Source organism: Ruditapes philippinarum, unplaced genomic scaffold (assembly GCF_026571515.1).
Source record: "Ruditapes philippinarum isolate M1 unplaced genomic scaffold, ASM2657151v2 ctg2100_1_1_1_1, whole genome shotgun sequence".
In the NCBI taxonomy this organism is placed as follows: Eukaryota; Metazoa; Mollusca; class Bivalvia; order Venerida; family Veneridae; genus Ruditapes; species Ruditapes philippinarum.
In genome coordinates, this window is record NW_026852201.1 from 100,563 (window position 1) to 120,891 (window position 20,329).

At 31.3% G+C, this 20,329-nt stretch overlaps 1 protein-coding gene across 7 annotated transcripts in view; it reads left to right on the forward strand.

Moving 5' to 3' along the window:
* The window catches only part of LOC132752197 (PDZ and LIM domain protein 5-like), a 34,855-nt gene that overhangs the window by 4,944 nt on the left and 9,582 nt on the right, over positions 1-20,329 (forward strand). For 3 of the 7 annotated variants that reach the window (XM_060742506.1, XM_060742533.1, XM_060742542.1), the window contains exons 3-7: positions 3,967-4,002; positions 12,388-12,487; positions 12,985-13,103; positions 16,716-16,822; positions 19,253-19,412. In XM_060742506.1, coding sequence (XP_060598489.1) covers positions 3,967-4,002; positions 12,388-12,487; positions 12,985-13,103; positions 16,716-16,822; positions 19,253-19,412 — 522 coding nt within the window. Of the gene's footprint in view, positions 1-3,966; positions 4,003-4,459; positions 4,484-12,387; positions 12,488-12,984; positions 13,104-16,715; positions 16,823-19,252; positions 19,413-19,795; positions 19,839-20,329 lie in introns of all 7 variants that reach the window. The other 4 variants (XM_060742526.1, XM_060742550.1, XM_060742514.1 and 1 more) reach the window with 3 other exon arrangements.

The window sequence follows — 20,329 nt, forward strand, 5'->3', positions numbered from 1 at the left end:
ATTTCCTTACTAAGCATGGAAACTTAACACATTACTGTGATATAGACAAACTTATTTTATTATGTTTTGTGGTCGATATTTCAAATACAGACTTCATCCTCAAATTCATTATAAATGGCAATACACAGGAGTGTATGACAATTAAAGAACTTTTTGAGGGACCGGTAGGGGACTACTGTATTGCCCGCAATACTATCAAATGCTTGTTACATATGAAACTAACTATAAACTGAGGAGCAGTGAATGAATAATACTATATAATAAAAATTTAATTTGACAAATATAAGCAAAACATGAGAAATAAAACTATTTTAAAACTGCATATTTCACCACACCTGAATATTTTTCTGACATTAATTATCAACCGCAACTTGACATATGTGATCCAGTCACAGCTACACAACTGAGAAATACAAATTTACTTTTAATACATGAACAGGATTGTAAAAAATGGGTTTAGCCTTATCTATTATACGTATTTAAACCTGACACATGCTTAAAGTATTTGAAATGTAATTGATAGATTGTATGATTAAAGATTGAAATCACTTTAACATACAGCCCTCTTTAGAAAAACGCCTGTTTGTTTATTTATTGATTTTAGAACATAAAACTTAATTCATGCCACAAGATTTATACAATCTAGTAATGACATAATAATACAATGACCATGCATTCATTCAAAAGTAAATATTTCTGATTTTGGTTGGTTTGTCATATTATGTTATGTTCATAACTGAGTTTTTAATAAATGAAAGAAAAACAAGGTAGACAATTTAAGCTGTAGAGTGCTACCCAATAAGGCATAAACATTGCTTTGTATGATTGTATGCAATGAAAAAGCTCTAAAAGCCACTGACTTTACATATTATAGAAACATATTACATTGTAAATTTAGTGTATTTAATAGCAAATAAGTGTTATTTTAATACATGTATGATTAACTGAATGATATATTGTTCACGAAAAGGCTGTATGATTTAAAGGGAGACACAGGCAAAATTTTCATTTCTTAGTTTTGAATTTTTCATTCATTTTTCTGTAAATGCCCGCAAAATGTATACATTAGACAGTCAAAGGAACAAAAATTTTCTCAATATAAAGAATAAAATGGTGGTTTCCTAACTTGACCCGCGTGGGTCAGGTTAAAGCGCTAGGATTTCACAATAGTTGTCACAGTGAACTCTGGAAACGTTAAAGAACATGTCAAATGAATGACTTAGACTTGTTTCAATCGTACAATATCCACAATATCTGTTATTGTAACATCAAGGGTTTGTTCAAGTCACATGACTTGTTTTAAAAGTATTCAGTGATTCTTTTGGCGTCTAAATTTTGTTCAACATATATAGATATATTTACGCTTCAAACCCAAAATATATAGAATTTAAACAGAAATTCATGCTGAAATTATAAGAAACGTCATTTTAGCGTGATTTGAGTACATAAGATCATTTTAATATTTTTTTCATTATTTTGCCTGAATATCCCTTTAAGCCAATGTTGATTTAGAAATCTGTGATAAAAATTACTCAAGTACAAATGTATGTATAATCCTAGTCTATAGCATTCCATACAATTTCAAATTGGAAGTCAAATCTACATGTACTTCATATCTGATTTAAAATGAAGTTGGTTTTTTAACAACCAAAGATGAAATTCTATATTAATTCTGACAACATTGTAATGTGAATTGATTAAAAAAAAGTGGGACAAAAAACATGATTATAACCATATTAGGAAATACACCAAGAGTTAATGACCTGACTAAATATTTGTTTTTATATTACAGAGAATAACTAGACAATTAGTCATTCATAAAATGTTTACATATCATTTTGTGTAGTGAAAGTTAAACCTCTAAGATTAAGCGATAAAATCACAGTTTTCGTACAATGTCAACATTGTTATAGCCGCAGCTAAAGGAGTTGATCTGCCACTTGTTGAGATTAGGTTTGTGCTACTGTACAGTATAAACCTGTATAATAATATTAGGACCTGTTTTATTGGGCACAAAGTTTAAGGTATCTGATCTATAAATATAGGCATATTTGCGAATATTATTAAATTGAAGATACCTTTGCTAGTATTTGATCAAGATTTTCTCAAGCATTATTCATAATTATAAAAAGGCGTGGTTACAGTCAGTGAATTATAATATTACATTAAATGTAAATTTTGTAGCCAATTTGCTCATTGGCTCCTGCCAGCGCGAGCCCTGCATTTATTTGATGTGACTGAACATGAAAAGCCTGATAGTGATACATGGGCAAATGCAACCAATGGAAGGTCATTTTAGGGACTGTTTGACCTCAAATATGGCAGCCCAAAGAGCTCCAACTTATTCCTTTGGAGTATTTGCAAAATATATTTATAGTTGTTTTTTTTTTTTTAAGTGTGTGGAATTGAACCTTCATTAAGACACAAAATAGAATATCTTGTGGAATAGATTTCTTGTATGACTATAAGTCTTATAATGACTGCCTTGAAGTTGAAAGTGTGATTTGATATCACCACCACTTTTAGCTGGTTTAGAAATTTCAGAAAAAGATATATTTGTTGTTCATATGTTAAATGAATTGAAACTTCACTAGACCATGTCAGGTAATAAATAACACAGCGTGTCACTAGAATATCTATTGAATATATCACTATATCACATGCTTGAGAAACTATGATTCCCCTCAAGTCATAACATAAAGTGAAAATAACAGTGTTTATCAATATACAAGTACATCTTAACCATATATGAAGTCTGCTTTTGTAATTCTGTAAGTCATTGCTCTATCAGTTAAACTTAACCTATTTAATATATTGTGTACAACGAAACAATTTGGCTATGGGGTAAAAGAGTCTTTAAACACAAGCATCAAGCCCTTGCTAATCCTCAAAAGAATCAGGTCTTTTCAGTAAATGTGAAGGAAACTGGGTTGACCAGGGGCGTAGCCAGCTTTTTTCAACTTGTAGGCACATAAAGGGCGTCTGGGGGCTTATCCCCCAAAAGCCGAAAACAAGTTCAGATTAAAAAGAGCAAAATGCGCGTTCCAAAGTATGTTCAAGGAAAATAATCTATAAAAAAATGATTTTAAACTATGAATTTGATTAAATGCAATTTTACTGAGGATGGTAATCATGCAAACACACTTGATTATACTTAACGGCTTGAACACACTACTGACCCCACCCTCGCATGTTTTTATTGCAAGTATTTTTGGGACTTGTCAATGCCTACATGGCCTAATAGTAGCTAGTAGCTACGCCACTATTGACTTGTTTCTTAAAGTAGGTGACTAGAAAGAAATTATCGAAAGTAGCCTGATAGCTGATAACTTGTTCAGCCACATGATTGAAAAATTACAATGAATAACTGTAATCTGTATCGGTCAAGTTCTGTTTTTCAGTAATGAACAATGATATGGAATGTTTTAAAGTCCTCATTTAAGGGACAAAAACAACAAAAACAACAAAACAACAACTGAAAAACATATAACATTAATGTATGATGTTGTTTAAATGTTTGATATATTTTAATGTGTACTTGTTTCTTTGATATACAAATTTAATTATTATTTTATCTGTAAGTGGTAATAAATTAAGAAAATGGACTCAACAAGAAATTAAGATATTATATTTTTTAAATAGGAATTTTGTTGTATATAGCTGAAAATCTTATAGTATACATGTAAGTCTTTTTTAACAATCACTTTAAAGTTTAAATTCTAGATCACTTTAATTTATTGCAAATGCTATTGTCTACTGCAAACAGTAAAAAAAGTTTGATATTTCTGCCATTTGCAATAGTTCAAAATTATGCAATATTTCTGCACAGTTAAAGAGTAATAGTTGCACAATGAATTGTCACAGATTGAAATTATATGTTAATGGCAGCTGTGGTTTTCCATAGTTTTGTTTTAATGGAAACATTTTAAACTAAGTGTAATAATCTTGCAATACTATTTTAATTAGAATACGAGAGAAGAAGAAGAGTAGTAGTGGGTTTGGGTAAGTTATAAAGTAACGAGTTCAACATGGAATGCCTTAAAAATAGACTGTTTTTTATTTCATACAAAAAATTATTTGCTATTTTTTGTTGTAGCTGAACTGGAATGAATTTCTGTTAATAGATAACTACAACTGGATGTGTTCTATAACAGGAGAAAATGGAATAGTCTTTGATAGTACTTTCAATTAAACTAATTAATATAATCAACGATTACAGTTTTTCTTTTATCCCAACCAAATCTTTATTTTTTGAAACACTGACATTATTTGTATTAAAAGACATATTCTGTTTTTTCCTGAGTTAGCTGTAATTCTTAGTTATACAGAGGGTAGAATTAGGGTGTGTTTATTGTATCAACATGTATTATATAAATCCTAGAATTACTTGATGTTTATAGATGTAAGAATTATGTGTATATAATCATGCATTTTCATGTGTTTTTGCATTTTCCTATAGGTTTGACTATCATCATAGTCATTCGTAAGTATGGCATGCAGCTGCCAATGAGAGAGTCCCCTTGTACATGTGTTGGAACATTTTCCCCTACCATTTGTCATCATCCGTGTAACATTCATGTGGTATTATTATACATTTTCCTATATACCCATGTGAAATTTTTACTTGTCATGCTAAAGGCCATTGCTGTTTTCATGAATATCAAATCAAGAATAAAAAAAAAAACATTTAGCTTTTAAGTCAGTAAGATGCAAAAATCAAGCAAAAAAATTTGTGGTCTATGATTATCAATTGTTGACAGTTATTTTGTTTTGTATTACAATTTTTTTTTTTTTTACAGTTTTATCAATCATCTTTTCTTTCTAAATAATCTGTAGTCATCTATCTCATTATAATCTATTATCTTATTAAAATCATTTATTTCTGTTTAGATTATGTGGCTAATTTAAGGCTTCAATTTTGGCAGCATTGTTTAGACGAAAAGAATATGTAGAATATGTATAAAAGTAGAACCTCATGCTCAGTTTTTAACTCAGAAAAATTTATTTTGTAGTTAAAACATACAAAAACACTTTCATAAAACAATGTGTTAAGGAAATTCCATTAAAAAGAAAATAATGTTTTTCAATGTGACATTGTTAGAAAATGTTGCCGTTGGTAAACTTTGTCTGTCAAGGAAAACAAAGATTGGGTGATGGTTTGTTGTGATGTGCTGTTGACCCTTCTTGTTTCTATGACAACCTGATTCTACCCTCTGATTGGCTGGTTTGAAATAATTGATGATTCTAATTGTTAATTCTTTGCATGATTTTTTTTCAGGGCAGATTGACGAATGGAATGCAGTGGCATGGTGTTGTTATTTGCATCATACTTTGTACTAATATTACACATTCATTTATATGTTAACAATGTTTCGTGTCTATTTTTAAAATACAACGCACATAGTTTCAGTCTGACAGTTCAGTGGGATCATATAATTTATGTAATATGGTGTTTGAAATTCTCTTATTATTACGAAAGTTATATTTATATGCACAAAAGGTGGCAATCTTTATATCTTCAATTTTTCTTGTATTTTCAAATAATATTCTTGTCACTTTACCCTCCTTTGGTATTTCTTAGGATATTATACAGCATTTTATAGGTAGTTCATGGACTAAATACTGCTAACTGGAACAATACAGCATGTCTTTGCTAGTTTCGAGATGATAATATTCATAACATGTATGAGATCCCGGTGTTAATTGATGTATTTGTCAAGAATTTGCAAATTTCAAAATGAATTATCATATTCAGTACAATTATGAAATAGTTTTCAAAGTTCAAAGCTTTGATATACATTCTTCAGTTTTGTGGGCAAACTGTTTTCTGTGTTTTGAGTTCATGTTTGATGGTTAAGCAGAAATAATATTTGGACAGGTGCTGTGATTTTCTGTTATTCTGTTGTTCTACATTTATCTCAGTACGATGATTACCTTGCTGGCTTCTCCAAGGTGAAAGTTGATCAGTCATAACTTTCATATGTAATTGTTCCTCTACAGGTTTCAAATGATGTAATGATTCAACTTTATTGTAAAGTAGAAGTCATTATACAGCTTATCTACTTTGTAACAATAAAATTATCAAAAACAAAAGGGTTCATACAAAAACAGTATAGTATTTTAAAGATTTTTTTAAAGAGTGGAATAAAAGGGAAAGTATTGAAGTATCAATAACAAATAATTTATGTTTCTGTCACACTTTCATATAGTTATGTGGATTAAACAGAATTAAGTAAATTGCTTCATTTTATTATGTTAGTTATATGAGTAAATCATTAACCTTTGGAAATCAGGTTGTTTTTTTATTTCATTGTTAAAACATTATCATTCATCAGTGCTTGTTGACTTTGAATGCTTGTTCATATTTTATATTAAGATACATCAGAATGACATAAATAACAAATAGATCAACGTTTTTGTTTTGTGTACATTGCTGCTCATCTTCTCCTAATGTCTTCACATATGTTTTTAGTTAATCTAATCAGCGGTACATACCAGAGTTTCCAGCATTAACACCTACATGATACAATGATAGGCACACTCCAGGTATATATGTCAGTCTGCAGTAACATATTACCTGGCAATAGACTCTTCTGTAATGTTACAATATATTATTTATATTATTTAGTAATACCTATACTAAGATGCATATTTTGTGTAATTATGAATGGCTGAGAGCAGATTGCACTAAGGTAGGATAAAAAGATCAGTGTCTAATCAGGTAGCAAGATCTGGACAGCTGGCTGGATCTGTCTGGACACATATATTGGGAATAGTGGTATGTTTTCTGGTAAATAAGAAGGCATATGTTTTCATTCCAAAATAAAAGATGAAAGCCATTGTTGTTTCGAGCTCAATTACTGATTAACTCATAGCAGTGTAATCAGAAATGTCAAATACATTACATGTACATATATCAACGCTGTAAGGCCTGCAACAGTCTATTGTCTATAGTGGGCTTGATAACTGATAAGGCGTCCTATATATGGTTTGGAATGCAGCAGCACTAAAAGAATTTTGCTCTTTAAGTTAACAAAACATCTAGTCTTGAGTAACTTACTCAGGTTATTGTTTATGTCAGACAACTTTTAAGTGTTCAGCAAAACTACTTTCATTTATGAATTAAAGTATTACATAGCTTTATGTGATCTATGCTTGTATCGAGTTCATCTATGTTCAAATCATCTTAATTGGCATATTACTGACTTATTGGTTTGACTGAACACAAGTTGTCACAAAGCAATGTTTTTGCTGTCTGATCAATGCAGGGGAAGTCCTTTTAACAAATATTGCTGAGTAAGGATTACCAGAGTATTACCTACTGTCATAAATTGATAGTTTCCTTAGTAAACTGCTTTTTCATATTATTTATCATCATTGTTTGACATTTCCATTCTTTATACTTTTATCATGACTTGTGTCTAATTTCACCTGTAGAAAGCAATGATTATAGTTGGCGAAATATCCAATCTGTCAGAAATATCTTGAGATACTTATCATTATTGATTTCTAGCTTATTTATCAGTCTATAGATTACAACACATGATTGTGGCAGCAGATTTAGTGATGATACATTACATACATAATTATATCCAGCAGGCATGTAATGGTTGACATTTTATTGGGCTATGTTTCGAGTAAGGCCACCTGGGACTTCTGTAAAGGCTAATTTCATTCTCCTCCCATATAAGGCTTTGCTTTAACTTTCAGTTTAAGAATAAAACATCTGTTAGTTTAAATGAATTCCTTGGTTTTTATGTATTTGTTAGCATCATGAGGGCTTAGTATTTGGTAACAGGTATATTTTAATTGTTTTCCTGTTTGAAACAAAAGCAAGATCTGAATTATTTCAGTGTATAATTAGTTTGGTCAATTTTGGAGGGAAGTTCAGCTGCTGTCATACTTGATAGAGATAACCTCTTCCTTCAGATTAAAGTGTTTCAATTACTCAGCATGAAAATATTTTGATTGTTTCCGCAGTAACACAAAAAAAATTGCCACCACAAGGCATGCTATTGCATTCATAATAAAATACAAGTTTGTTTACAACAGCATGGTGTGTATAGAATAAATTGTGTAATTATATATGGTGGCAATTGTGACATGAGACTTTTCAATATTGTTGTGTGTGTTGACATAGTAGTCAACTCGAATACCAGATTGAATTAACAATCGTATTTTACAGAATTTGAATCTTACTATTACCATTTAAACATTGTTGGTATATCTTTGTTTAATGAGATAACATATTTGAGATGAAATTGAGAGAATTTAAGTTTTCACAAAATGAAAATTAATGAGGACATCAAGTCTTTTTGAGGTTTATGGTTTATGAAATATACTATAATCTTTGTATGAATAGAAGAAATAAAAGGAGGACTTGATGAAATAAATTACCTTTTAGTATATATAAAGGATAACAAAATAGTTTTTGATTTATTTAAGATAAAAATGACAATGATATGGCTGCTCATGCTGGATTTGTTTTTTATAGTAAAAGATTTTAAACAACCTTAAAATAACTGACTACAGTTAAGTTTAGGTTAAATGTAATTGAAAATCATTTTAGATGGTCTAAAAGGAACACAAGAAGAGATCTGCAGAAGGACAAAAGTTGGTAGAAGTCACACCAATGTTACTTTACTTTATCTTGAAAGATTAAACAATGTGACTTTGTTAGGGCTTTAAAGATGTAAACTAAATTTGATCCGTGCTACTTTGTAAGTGAAACAAATTGAAAATGAGATTACATACATTAAATTCCTGTGTACATGGTATATAACTAAGCTAAATGAAATCTCTGTTTCTGTCATGTAGCTTTAGTTTGTGTAAATTGTGAGTGACAAGTACAATGTAGCTGTATACAGGTATTCCCTAAAATTTCATAGGGCATAATGTGCAGTCTTCCTTGTCTTCCAATCTTCACAAATTTGCTCCTAATTAATTTCTTTTAAGATATTTTTTGTACAGAATACATGTTTAATTATTATCTGTGTATATTTCATTTGTCTTCCTTTAAAAGAGCATTAATTCAATGTTTTAAAATAAATTTATGGATGAATTCTAAGGATCAGTCAGTCTGTTTAAACTGTATCTCTCAGCAAACTGTTTTTAATATGAAAGGCAGAATCATTGTTGGCTGAAAATATTGGCAGAACATTTGTTTGGAATGTCTGAAATTCATCAGAATCTTTAAAATTTGTAGAAAATATTTTGTGAGACTTTACTGTATGTAGAAATATTCAACATAATTCTTGATAAATGATATAAAACAAATGCTTAATTAGTGCAATAAATGAAAGAATTTTAGATAACATTCTAAGTGATTTAATTTGCTTTATGATTAGATATTCAAGGTGGAGTCCATTCTATCTAGACCTTGCAGTATGGTATATTGATAATGCATACAACAGATAATATGTAACTGTTCAAAGGTTGTAAAGTTTAGTTTTTGATCATTGCTTGAAAATTATAGGCTTCTTCATGACTGTTTTATTACAGTCTGTTTTCAGTGAATCTTTGCCAGGAAGTATATAGAAAAATTGTAATATAAGCAACATAGGTAAAGTTATGTTTGAAGACCTTGTGAAGGGCTTTCATGAAATACTTAAAGAATGTTCAAGGACTGTGTGAACTTGAGTAACATTTTGCTTTACAGAACTGTAGAATCAAAATATATTGTTGATTGAAGTTTATTAATTCAATTTGGAAAATAAAAGATTTATAGATCAGGACAGTCAGTAATTTAGCCTTCCTTTGCTAGATTTATGTTTATATTGTCTATACATGTAGCTACTAAGTTAATAATTTGATATTCTGGTTGGTCATTTTCTGGTGACTCCAGTACTATGTTGTTACTGGTTATAGAAATAAGAAGAATGTTATAATTGAGCCGTGCCATGACAAAACCAACATAATGGGTTTGCCAAGACCAGCCTGCGCATCTGCTGTTCGCTTACCAACCCTATTACAAGTAGAGAAACTGATAGCGAACAGCATGGATCCTGATCAGACTGCGCGGATGCGCAGGCTGGTCTGGATCCATGCTGATCGCAAACGCACTATGGTGGTTTTGTCGTGACGCGGCTCATATTGTAACCCAGAGGGTACTAAGTGCTGCAGGTAACACAGTTAATGACATACTCAGTTGTAGGTCTATATGAATATTGTCTACTAAAGTAACATAATTGCATGGTATGCTGCATTATAATGCCAGTAATAACTTACTAATGTATGCTGATATAGTCACATAAGTCATTAGTCATTTTTATGGGCAGCTCACACTTGACAACATATTGTTTAACTTCCTTATGCACATGTATATACACATCATCATCTTAATTGTTATACAAGTTGCATAAACCACCTGGCAGAAAAGAAAATTGGTTAAGAAATTCAGGGTTACACAAATAATCAGTCAATTAAGATAATGGGTGTGAAAAAAAGCAAACTGCCAACATTGGAATTAGCTCTTGAATTATTTTCTAGGACATGGAAACCAAAAAGATCCATTAAATCTGTTTAATGAATGGACACAAGTTCTAGAAAGTTAAATATATCAAATAGTTATTATTGCTGAAAGGGTAGGATAACAGTTATAGTAATTGACTTGGCCATACGCTGATCAAAATGATAGGTATGCCAGGAGATGTTGGCAAGGTAACAATATGTTCAACATTCTCTATCTTTCTCTACAGCAGTGATCACCTATATATAATTGTGTTCTACATGAACCTGCTACTGTACTATAGGTTCATGCTAGGTTAACATTAAGTAATGAAGCATTTGCAAAATACATTCTATCTTTCATGGTTGAACTACAATCAGAAATGCTTTATTTTTTCTAGTTTTTGCATTAGATTGTTGCATGTATATCAAAGCTGACTGATTTATGAATACATGTTAATGTTAAAATATGTAAAAAGTTAATCTATAGATCTATGACCTCTACGTTTAGCAGCCAAGATTGTTGTTTATATTTATCTTATTTAAATGAAAATGGCCATGTATCTTGTTATCTCATATCTTCTGTAAATGATTAAAGGTCAAAGGCATGAGCAAGGGATACACTAATATTTTTACTTTAACCCATTATGAAGGTCAAACACAGAAAATATTAGTTGTGGGATGTTTTTTTTGCCATAGCTGCTGTCTGTGTTTTTGCTTTTTTGTCTGGTCCATAACTTTGCCATTTATCTGTTATCTGTTATCATCTATCTCCCATTATAAGTGAACAGTTCAATACCCTGTAGAGACATCCATGTGCTAGAGCCAGACAAAGATCATGTTTGGCATATTAATTTGATGTGTCACCTGACCCTGGTTTAATTGTAGCTCAAAGGACTAGATCACACTTAAGACTTCAATTGTAATGCTTCTTAAAATGCATGGAAGGCTTGTTGGGTCAAAGATTCTGTCAAGGCATTTGTCTATTCCCAGTGTTCTGGAAACACTTCTGCCAGGGTAAATGATAAAGGAAGCCAAAGGCGCATATAGCGGTACCCTTTTCATTTTGTTTGAGTTACAATCAACACCTTTTGTGGCATGTTAGAAAGTACTGGTGTGATAATGATCAACTTCATAAGTACATCATGTTAGGGGATTATAATAAACACATAATATGAGGACTTAAGTCTATTGTATACAATGAACACATAAACTGTCTTGGGTCATTCAGTATTTTAATTTTATTAAGTCTCCAACACAATTTGAATAAAATGTTTTTCAGATGTATCAGATATAAAACTGTTTGTCACCTTGGGAAAAGATGTTTATGCAGATTGTATATATTATAAAACATAAAATAGAAATGTGAGACAGTGCAGTTGAATATATAATTGAGTTCAGACATGTTATGAGTGCATTATCAGTTGTTGTAGCATGGTATTGTGGTCAATAAATGATTGTGTTGATCTGCATAGTATAGTTGTGTGAGCATTTTATAATAGCTATATGAAAAGCACAACATAATATGAATAAATTATGAATAAAAATTATTGTTTTCATTTTAAAGAACTTTTTTTGTTGTCAAAGTCTTTTGTTATGTGTTACATTGATAGAACAAAGATATTTAAATGTAAATAGAAGTTTTAAAACAAAATGGTCAACTTTGTTTAATGGCAATATATGAATGCTGACATTGTATGGTCAATTTACATTGTATGTATAACAATGCCTAGTTTATTAATTGTCCATTTTCAGGTATACACTACAGTTATATTGCAGTTTGTTGCAGAAATCTTAATTTTCTCATTTTTCATGAGTACATTAGTACATGTAGTTACAAAACAAAAAGAAATGTTTGTTTTGAATAATAATCATATTATAGTGAAGGAATGGTGAAATAATGTGTTAGATGTAAAAAATGTACATTTTCTATAATTGTAGAGGTGGAACACAGAATGCACAAACATATGACAAGTTTTCAACACCAACTATAGGATCTTACCAGAGTCCTGCAGCACCAAGTTCTGCTCCTGGCACACAGGTACATCTGACTTTATCATTAGCCAGTTCTCCGTCTGCATTGTGTATTCAACATGTCATGCTTTGAATTAAAATTCTTCTTTGATAATTTCTTACAATTCATCAAATTCAAAAAGTCAACATAACAGTGTGTAGACCAGACTGCATGGATACCTTATCTGGCTGTCCTGGCTCTATGCTGGTCATTTCCCCCTATACCATTTAGAGTTTGTAAAGAAATAATATGTTAAACAGGTTTAATTGAGTCATAGGTTCATGTTTTTTTTAAGTTAAATCTCCATTTCTAATGCAGGCGTATGACTCATTAAGTTTTTTAAGATTTCATTTCTATAACTGGTAATGAAATTCTTTATATGACTTTATACTTATTAAATAACTTATCCATGAGAGCTTTTAATGTTCACTTTAGAAATTGAAGATGAAAGAACTGTGTTTTTATGTTTGGTTTATTTACAGTAGAAAGACATATTATAAGTGAGTTTTTTAATTGCTTTTCAGAGTTATAACACAGCTCCTAAACCATTTGGAGCTGCCCCTGCCCCTACTAAAGCCCCAGCCCCCTACTCCGCCCCACAGATTGACGTTGTTACCCATCAGACACAGAATTTAAATATCAAGTAAGTAATTTATATCATCTATGCTGTAAATGACTCCAAAATAGTTGAACAGTTTACTCATAGATTAGGATGTTGGAAATACTTAAAAATTAGTATGATCATGAAGTTTATAAATGGCTGAACTATGCATGATGAAAGATGGTTAAAGCCCATGTGAAGCCAAGTTATGTTACATACACAAATGTACCTGTATAACTGTTAAATATGCTGAAGTTGTAGATAGAGATACTTCACATATTGAGCATGTGTTTATATATTATGGAAGCATAAAATTTCTTTAATTCAATTTTGTATGCTGTGATCTTTCTATAAGCTAGATGCTCTGACTATTAGAAGAAGTCAGTGCTAAGGTATCTTTATACTGTCTAATTATATGACATGCACATATAACAATACATCACACATACATACATGATAATGCAGTATAATAATACATTATAGCATATTACTCATAGCTGAAAACATCTGTTGTAATGATCAAACCATATGTAAAACATTCACATCATATAATATATCATACAAGTGATAACCAAGTTATTATACATCTCTATATGGTAGATAAACACTGCACAATATGTCAGGATATAGATAGATTCAGATATTTTTATAAATCAATAATAATTTTGATATCTTTACATATACTACCATATATATATTTCCTTCTTGTATTTAAATGTAATGTTTCAAAATATACAAAATTTCTCTTTAAAGAATTTCACATTTTATTGGACATTTTTTCTATAGTTATTTATTCAGAGACTAAGGTGTTACTAAAATAGTTTGGCAAGTTCACCTACTGTTTTTCATGATGAATTACATCACTATCTTTTCTTCTCAAAATACTCAGACAAAATCTTTTAAATTTTACTAAAAGTGCTCACATATTCTGGATTTAATCCAAACATATTTCACGATTCCAGAAGCTGATAACATATATAGATTGTTGAAGTTTTTGATTTTCCATTGATTTGGAATTACAAAGACATCTGAGACTGTTTATTGTCATTATTCCTAAGTTATATACATGTACTGGATCAGTGTACATTAAGAACATATTTTTTCCTAATTAAAGCACATAAAGTAAAGTTTCAGGCTAATACCAAAATGTGATAACACCCATCCAGCTGGAGATATCTCATTTCAAATATTTACTCATGTTTTATTTACCTTTTAAGGTAATTGTAGACAAAGTCTTAGTTCAACATTTGAGTTTGAGCAGGGAGACTTTTATAGCCTGTAGATTGATTATATAAAATAAAATTAACTGTTTTTATAAATAACTCTGTTTGCTAGTGGTGATAATGACAAGTATAAACTGCATGTGTCAAGGCAGTATTACAAGACTATAGCCAGTATAACATAGCTGTAATGCTAGTATAATCTGGTTCTATAGCCAGTATATCCTTGTTGTATAGCCAGTATAACATGGCTCTAATGCCAGTTTAACCTGGTTATCTGGTATAACAAGACATCAGTAAAACATAGCTGTAAAGCTAGTATAGCCTGGTTCTATAGCCAGTATATCCTTGTTGTATAGCCAGTATAACATGGCTCTAATGTCAGTATAACCTGGTTATCTGGTATAACAAGACATCAGTATAACATAGCTGTAATGCCAGTATAACCTGGTTCTATAGCCAGTATATCCTTGTTCTATAGCCAGTATAACAAGACTCTAATGTCAGTATAACCTGGTTATCTGGTATAACAAGACATCAGTATAACATAGCTGTAAAGCTAGTATAGCCTGGTTCTATAGCCAGTATATCCTTGTTGTATAGCCAGTATAACATGGCTCTAATGTCAGTATAACCTGGTTATCTGGTATAACAAGACATCAGTATAACATAGCTGTAATGCTAGTATAACCTGGTTCTATAGCCATTATATCCTTGTTCTATAGCCAGTATAACAAGACTCTAATGCCAGTATAACATGGTTATCTGGTATAACAAGACATCAGTATAACATAGCTGTAAAGCTAGTATAACCTGGTTCTATAGCCATTATATCCTTGTTCTATAGCCAGTATAACAAGACTCTAATGTCAGTATAACCTGGTTATCTGGTATAACAAGACATCAGTATAACATAGCTGTAAAGCTAGTATAACCTGGTTCTATAGCCATTATATCCTTGTTCTATAGCCAGTATAACAAGACTCTAATGCCAGTTTAACCTGGTTATCTGGTATAACAAGACATCAGTAAAACATAGCTGTAAAGCTAGTATAGCCTGGTTCTATAGCCAGTATATCCTTGTTGTATAGCCAGTATAACATGGCTCTAATGTCAGTATAACCTGGTTATCTGGTATAACAAGACATCAGTATAACATAGCTGTAATGCTAGTATAACCTGGTTCTATAGCCATTATATCCTTGTTCTATAGCCAGTATAACAAGACTCTAATGCCAGTATAACATGGTTATCTGGTATTATAACATAACTGTAATGCTAGTATAATCTGGTTCTATCGCCTCTAATGCCAGTATAACATTGTTCTATAGCCAGTATAACCTTGTTAGCTGGTATAACAAGACTCTAGCCAGTATAACATAGCTCTAATGCCAGTATAACTTGGCGCTAATGGCTATATATATTGCCTGCTAACTTGTTTTAATACTTCAATCACTTAAACAGTCATAAGACAGATCCTGAATCTAGACAAACCACTGTTCAATATCAGCAAGGAAATCATTTAATATAGCTCTCTTGGTATATACATGATGTTCACATTATACCTTCAGTGCACGTTAACAGGTCCTCAATCAATACACCTTAGAATTTAAATAAATAGACTGCAAAAATACCCTATAACTAACAGAAGTAGAAAGAAGAGAAAACTCCCCATTTAAGTTAAGTGACAAGCTGCCAAAAATACACTGTTCTGCAAGGCTTTCTCCTCATTTTTGCAACATTTAAATTTCACAGCATTCTTGAATGCATATTTTTATATTTTAAAGATTTATACAGGCTGTGGTGTTACATTCTGTAAGTTTAACAGGTAGATGTTTGATGAAATGTTAGCATGGTAATAAATTGTTGAATATATTGCTTCCTGCCATGATCAGGTGTTTAATTTCAAACTTCAAGGCAACCATGACATAGATTGAATGGAAAATTGCATATTTATTAGTGAATGAGGAAAAAAAGTGACTTAGTAATATTTAGGATATGCCCAGGCCATTCTACATGTAACTGTTTTAAGGTTATTACAGGAGAGTTGAAATGTCAGTAAATGACAAAGTAACAATTACATATATTAAATTTTGTACAAGTGGCATACTATACTGTAACCTACATGTTATTCTACAGAGGAAGCAGGTACTTATTAAATTGTTTGGGGTGTGGTCTAGTGGTTATGGTTTATGCCTTTCAACACACTAATTTTTGATTCAAGTCCTATAATCATGTTTCCTCAGTATTGGTTAGTTCCAGGAACTGGACATTTGAGAGTGGTTCCTCATACCACCAATGATGGTAAGTTGCAGGTTATGGACACTTTAGAGTGGTTCAGATAACCTTTATAAACTCATTGTTTGGTTTAGTCAGTTGATGTGAAAACTGCTGTGCAAGTTTTATTTACACATGTTTCTGTATTTATTTTCAGCCCAACAAATTATTCCAAGTATGCTGATGTTGAAGACAAAACAGGTCCTGGTAGCCATCAATCTAGGTCATTTAAATTCTTGCAAGATACCCTTGATAGTGGACAAGGTATGTTGTTATGTGTAACAGAAATTTGACAATTATTAAGTTAATTCTTACTTTTTACTCATTCTAATATAAAATTACATGTCCTTTGCAATTCAATTATATAATGTTTCAATCACTTGTTTCAAGTTATCTATTTACATTTTTGTTATTGAAAAAAAATTAAGTTAGTAATTAAATATTGTTACCTCAATATTGAAAAAGCCGTAATTCTAGTCATTGTTACAAAGCTGATAAACTCATAATAAATCTAAGTGCCAAATTATTCATATCTCTTGCAAATTGGTAAAGATTGGCATCAAGAATTTTAATGTTTTTACAGGAACTAAAATTCCTTTACTGTATGATGTTTTCATGCATGTTGCTCTTTATTTGGTTTGAAATGTCAATTTTTACCTAACATTCTTACAGTACTCACTGAATACTACTTTTTAAGGACAGGGATTTTTGTATCTTAGCTTAGATCTCTGCACAAAATGAACAGTTACTGTTCATGAATTATTCATTAAAAGTTAACTTTAAACATGCATGAAAGGTTCATAACCAGTTCCTGAAGTGTAAATGAGACTATTTTTGAAGAGTTCTTGCAAAAGGAGTTCTTGAACTGGCTTTGAAATATACTCAAGAACAACTATTCATGAACTGTTCATGAATAATTCATGCTGGGCTCTAAATGTGCATGATTTCATGAACCTCATTTCACAGTGGTAATAAGTACAGCTGAAAAAAAGCCTATCCTTATCCAAACTAGTGACCTTTTTATGCCCCCACAATGTGGGAGCATATAGCGTTGCACTTGTCCGTCCGTCCGTCTGTCAGTCCGTACGTCCCGAAATCTTGTGAACGCAACTCCTCTTTAACCGGATGGCAGATTTTGCTTAAACTTACAGGGATGAACAACCTTAATGTGTAGATGGTAGTAAAGGAAGGAATTTTTGCTGCGACCAAATTTAACAGAATTATGGCCCTTTGTTGATTTTTTCACTGTATACTATGTAGAAATTTTGTGAACGCAACTCCTCTTAAACTGGATGGCAGATTTTGCTTAAACTTACAGGGATGAACAACCTTAAGGTGTAGATGGTAGTAAAGGAAGAAATTTTCGCTGCGACCAAATTTTACAGAATTATGGCCCTTTGTTGATTTTTTCACTATATACTATGTAGAAATTTTGTGAATGCAACTCCTCTTAAACCGGATGGCAGATTTTGCTTAAACTTCCAGGGATGAACAACCTTTATGTGTAGATGGCAGTAAAGGAAGGAATTTTTGCTGCAACCAAATTTAACAGAATTATGGCCCTTTGTTGATTTTTTCATTATTTACTATGTAGAAATTTTGTGAACGCAACTCCTTTTAAACCGGATGGCAGATTTTGCTTAAACTTCCAGGGATTAACAACCTTAATGTGTAGATGGTAGTAAAGGAAGGAATTTTTGCTGCGACCAAATTTAACAGAATTATGGCCCTTTGTTGATTTTTAGTTTTCAACTTGTGGCACATGTAGTCCAAAAAATATTTGACCTAGAGTCATAAGATTGACAGAACAGTGGCGTGTGGGGGCATCCGTGTCCTATGGACACATTTCTAGTTTGTTTTGAAAAAAGATATTGTAATATTTAGGAGGGAAATCATAAATTTTGTTTATGACTAGCTTGTTGATGTTATATTGCTGGTAAATTATCAATAATCAAAATATTACTTTTGAATTATGAATTGAAATTTAGTAAGTACACAAAAAATATTGTGTATGTTGACATTAAAGAATCTGTCTGAACTAAATGACATGATTTTATTTTAACTTGATTAGTACCTGAATAAATACTTACCTTTGTTAGGCAGTATAGAGTCAGGTCATCATGTCAATTCTGTAACTTTAATCAGCATAGTAGTTAAGATATAACAATTAGAAAGAGGGACAAATTACAAAATTTGATAAAATAAACTTAAGGAGGGTTAATTTTAGGACAGTGGTCAGTAACATTGAAAGTACAGTAATTAGTGTTAATTACAGTTAACCTAACAGGTTAAGAACAGACTTGAACTTTGTAATGTGACTTGAGGCAAGGAATAGTAAATATTAGAGAGTTCATTTGTAGATTAATGACATTGTGCAGCAAGAATGATCATGTAATTACATGTAAGGTGTGGTATATACCACCTTCATGATGTAATAGAAATTACATTTGCTGTTTCTTATTGAATCATATCACAAAAAACAAAATACATTAAAGCTGTAACAGCGTATAATGTATGTAATTATCATGAGCTATTCTGATTTAATAGATGTATGTATATAAAAGAAATATTATTTATCACAAGTACATTATTAAGGATGCATCTTTTATTGAACTATTTTCATGAATAACTATGGCGTTCTATATTGTTCTGATATTTGCATGTTAAATGTTGTCATAGTAAGCTCTTTTACAGACCCACCAGCTGCCCTGCGACCCACGGTTGACTTGCGTAGGAGTCCGTCACCAAATGCAGGTGTAAACAAACAGTTCAATTCACCTATGGGTCTTTACTCAGGTGCAAATATTCAAAAGCAACAAACTCTTACAACCAATGTAAAGGAATCTAATGAAGGGTAATTATCAATACACCCAAATGTCATGTATTGCCAAACATCATAATTAGTTTGGATATAACAGTACATGAAATATTATAAAACATTAGACTATCTATACAGGTGTTATACAGCAGTAAAGATAGTTCATTGTTATTGGTGCAGCCAGGGCAGGTGACAGTTATTAACCAACATAGTGTCAACTAGAACTTCTTTTATTGGATTAGAATTCATGTCACTGAAGAAAAGAAAAATAAGCTATGAGAAAATAATACAAAAAAAACCCTAGTCTTCTCTCTGTTGGTGATATACTGATCCTGCTGCTGGAGTCTGCATTGTTATATTTACTTTAATAACACTTTATTTCTTATAAATTTCACAAAAATAATGATTAACTTTTACAGAGCCACCACAAGCTCCAGGGACAGTTAATGCCCCTTGGTTGAGGTATTGTTAGCATGGAGTGATCTCCCTTGCTAGACTAGTTTTCTTATGTTTTTATATATTGTTTTCTTGGACTGGTTTTCTGTTTGTATGATGCCATTGTGGAGCATTGTTGTTTCCCTTACTCATCAAGGCAAAGGTATTGCTATGAAGAAGATTGAAATCCTTGATTTATTAAAGGGCAAGCTTGCAATGCCTTGTATTTCTGCCTACATGAGAAAGAACTTTCATGTCAATGGCTTATACATATTTGTTTTGATTTCAAATGTTCATTAATGTTCAGTCAGATGAAATATGTTTGGAATATCAGTTGAATATTATTATAGACTTTGATCTGTCACATATATATTCCATTCCTTAAATTAGAGTTGCTAGAAATGATATGACATTATAAACTCTCTCTAAATCCCTTATTTATAGCATGGTTCTGTATTCTTGTTTAGTCAATCTATAATAGTGTCTTCCAATTTGTCTATTCTCTGATCATTCTTATA